At 36.3% G+C, this 2625-nt stretch overlaps 1 protein-coding gene across 1 annotated transcript; it reads left to right on the top strand.

Moving 5' to 3' along the window:
- Positions 1-1495: 1495 nt before the first annotated feature.
- On the top strand, positions 1496-2425 carry LOC142302967 (olfactory receptor 5G9-like). Its single transcript, XM_075344069.1, has one exon. The coding sequence runs from the start codon at positions 1496-1498 to the stop codon at positions 2423-2425; it is 930 nt and encodes a 309-aa protein (XP_075200184.1).
- The last annotated feature ends 200 nt before the right edge of the window (positions 2426-2625 follow it).

Here is a 2625-nt window from a genome sequence, read left to right as displayed (position 1 = left end):
TGCTGGCTGGGAGCTGGTCACTGGTTGCTGGTGAGATCTGCCTGTGTGACAGCTCACCAGCAACCCGTGTAGCGATGCTCCAGCGGTCCCTGCCAAGTCAGGTTGCTGGTGAGATCACTGGAGCGTCGCTTAGTGTGACATCTCATCAGCAACCTCCTAGCAACTTACCAGCAATCCCTATCAGGTTGTATCGTTGTTGAGATCGCTGGTAAGTTGTTTAGTGTGACGGTACCTTAAGGTATACTAATAGATCACATACTGAACATGAGTCAACAGTGTGACGCAGCAACAAAAAAGACAAACACCATTCTATGATGTATTAACAGAAGCATACAGTCTAGATCACATGAAGTCATTATCCCCTTTACTCCTCTTTGGTCAGACCTCATCTGGAATATTATGTCCAGTTCTGGGCACCACATTTTAAAAAATACATCAACAAACTGGTGCAAGGTCAGAGAAGAGTGACCAGAATGGTGACTGGTCTGCAAACCATATCCTATGAGGAATGGTTACAGGATTTAGGATTGTTTAGCTTTCAAAGAGAAGACTGAGAAGAGAACTATTAGCTATCTACAAATATCTTAAAGTAGATGGATCAGTTTTATTCTCATTTTCACAAGAAAAGACTAGAAGCAATGGGATGAAACTGATGGGGAGGAAAAACAGATTAGATAATAGAAAAAACATTTAGACAGTGAGAGTGATCATCGAGTAGAACAGGCGGCCACGAGAGGTGTTGAGGTCTTCTTCAATGGAAGTCTTTAAAAAGAGCTTGGACGGACATCTGTCTGGGCTGATTTAGTGAATCCTGCTTTGAGCAGGGGGTTAGACGAAATGACCCAGGAGGTCCATTCCAACTGTACCATTCTATGATTCTATGATTCTATGTGAGTAGCATCACAGGTCTCTAGAGTGGTTTCCAATTTGGAGCATTTTTTTTAAATTTAAACTTTAAAGTATTTACAACTTTTGAAGTGTAAAAAGTTTCATAAAACAGTTAGAGGCAAAACTAAAGAGCCTTTTTTTTTACAACAAAATCATGAATTGGGCATGTTATTTTCATGAATTTGGTGCAATTTCACAAATCAGAAAATGAAAAGAGACCTAAGTAAGTTGCAAGAAGCAAATCAGTACCATGGTTTTCTGATCAATCAAACTGATCAAATGATAAAAACATTTCTGCTCGGGTCATATTTTGTTGCCTATGCAGAAAAGAAAAAAAAATAATATTGGAAAGTTTTTGAAAATTTGTGACAAAACAATTTGACATTATCAATAAAATATGAGGAAAATAACTAAGATTACATAAATTTATTTTATTTTTTTTAAATCAAATCAGTGAGTATTTTTAAGGACATTTCCTTAATGATCTCCTTCATTAATGTTTCCTGATATGGCACTATATCATTAAAAAAAATCATCCTGGTTTAATGCTAAGTATAATTTTATACATTTGAGTTTCCAGTTAATTTTGGATTTTATTTTGCTTTTGATGCAGGAGAACAATGTGACTTTGGTGAATAAGTTTTTTCTTTTAGGATTTAGAGTTGGCCATAATTATAGAATTTTCCTTTTCTTTTTGCTTCTCTTGATTTATTGTGGGACAATCTGTGGGAATCTCCTGATCATCGCCCTGGTGTCCACCAGCAAGATCCTCCACACTCCGATGTACTTCTTCATCTCACAACTGTCCATCAGTGACATCTTGTTACCAACAAATATCGTCCCCAACATGCTCCACATCCAATTGAAAAATGGAGCGGCCATATCGTTTATTGGCTGTTTGTCCCAGATATACTTCTTCTGTACTGCAGAAGGATATGAATGCCTTCTTCTCACAATGATGTCGTATGATCGATATGTGGCCATCTGTAATCCACTCCATTACGTGTCCATCATGACAAGTTCATTTTATGTTAATTTGATTATTTTGTTTTGGTTTCTCTGTTTTTTCATTGCGTTCACTTACATATTATCAGCATCAAGGCTGAAGTTCTGTGGCTCGAATATCATTGACCATTTCTTCTGTGATTTTGTTCCTTTAATGGAAATTTCCTGTTCGAATACATTTCCATTGAAACTTCAGATGTGTTTGTTAAGTATTCCACTGCTGTTAATTCCCAGCATAATAATTATTATTTCTTATGGTAACATTGTCCGCACCATCTTAAAAATTCAGTCTAATATCAGTAGACAGAAAGCCTTCTCCACCTGCAGCTCCCACCTCACTGTGGTCTCCATATTTTACCTGAGCCTGTTTAGTGTGTATATTCTTCCAGCTAATGAACAAACATCCGAAATTAATAAAATCATGTCCTTGTTATACACTGTATTTACACCATTAATTAATCCCATTATTTATAGCTTTAGAAACAAAGACATTAAGAAAGCCGTGCAGGAAATCATTCAGAAATATCTCTAATCTGAAGATTTTGTCTTAAAAATATCCTCAACTGGCAATGGATCAAGAAAATAGATCTACTAGCTTGAAGAATAGATTGAATGAAACAAGATTTACATAATCTTAGTACTTTTTTTTGGGTTTAGAACTTATGTTGCTTCTCAATCAGATATTTCTGTTTGGGCAGAAATCAGCTGGGATTGTTCATGTAGGTTTGATAG

This window comes from Anomaloglossus baeobatrachus, chromosome 4 (genome assembly GCF_048569485.1).
Source record: "Anomaloglossus baeobatrachus isolate aAnoBae1 chromosome 4, aAnoBae1.hap1, whole genome shotgun sequence".
NCBI classification, from domain to species: Eukaryota; Metazoa; Chordata; class Amphibia; order Anura; family Aromobatidae; genus Anomaloglossus; species Anomaloglossus baeobatrachus.
Note: the sequence above shows the minus strand (reverse complement) of the source record. Positions and strands in the feature narration are given on the sequence as shown.

Excerpts from the sequence above, each read along its gene's own strand:
- LOC142302967 (XM_075344069.1), top strand. The coding sequence starts at position 1,496 with ATGCAGGAGAACAATGTGACTTTGGTGAATAAGTTTTTTCTTTTAGGA.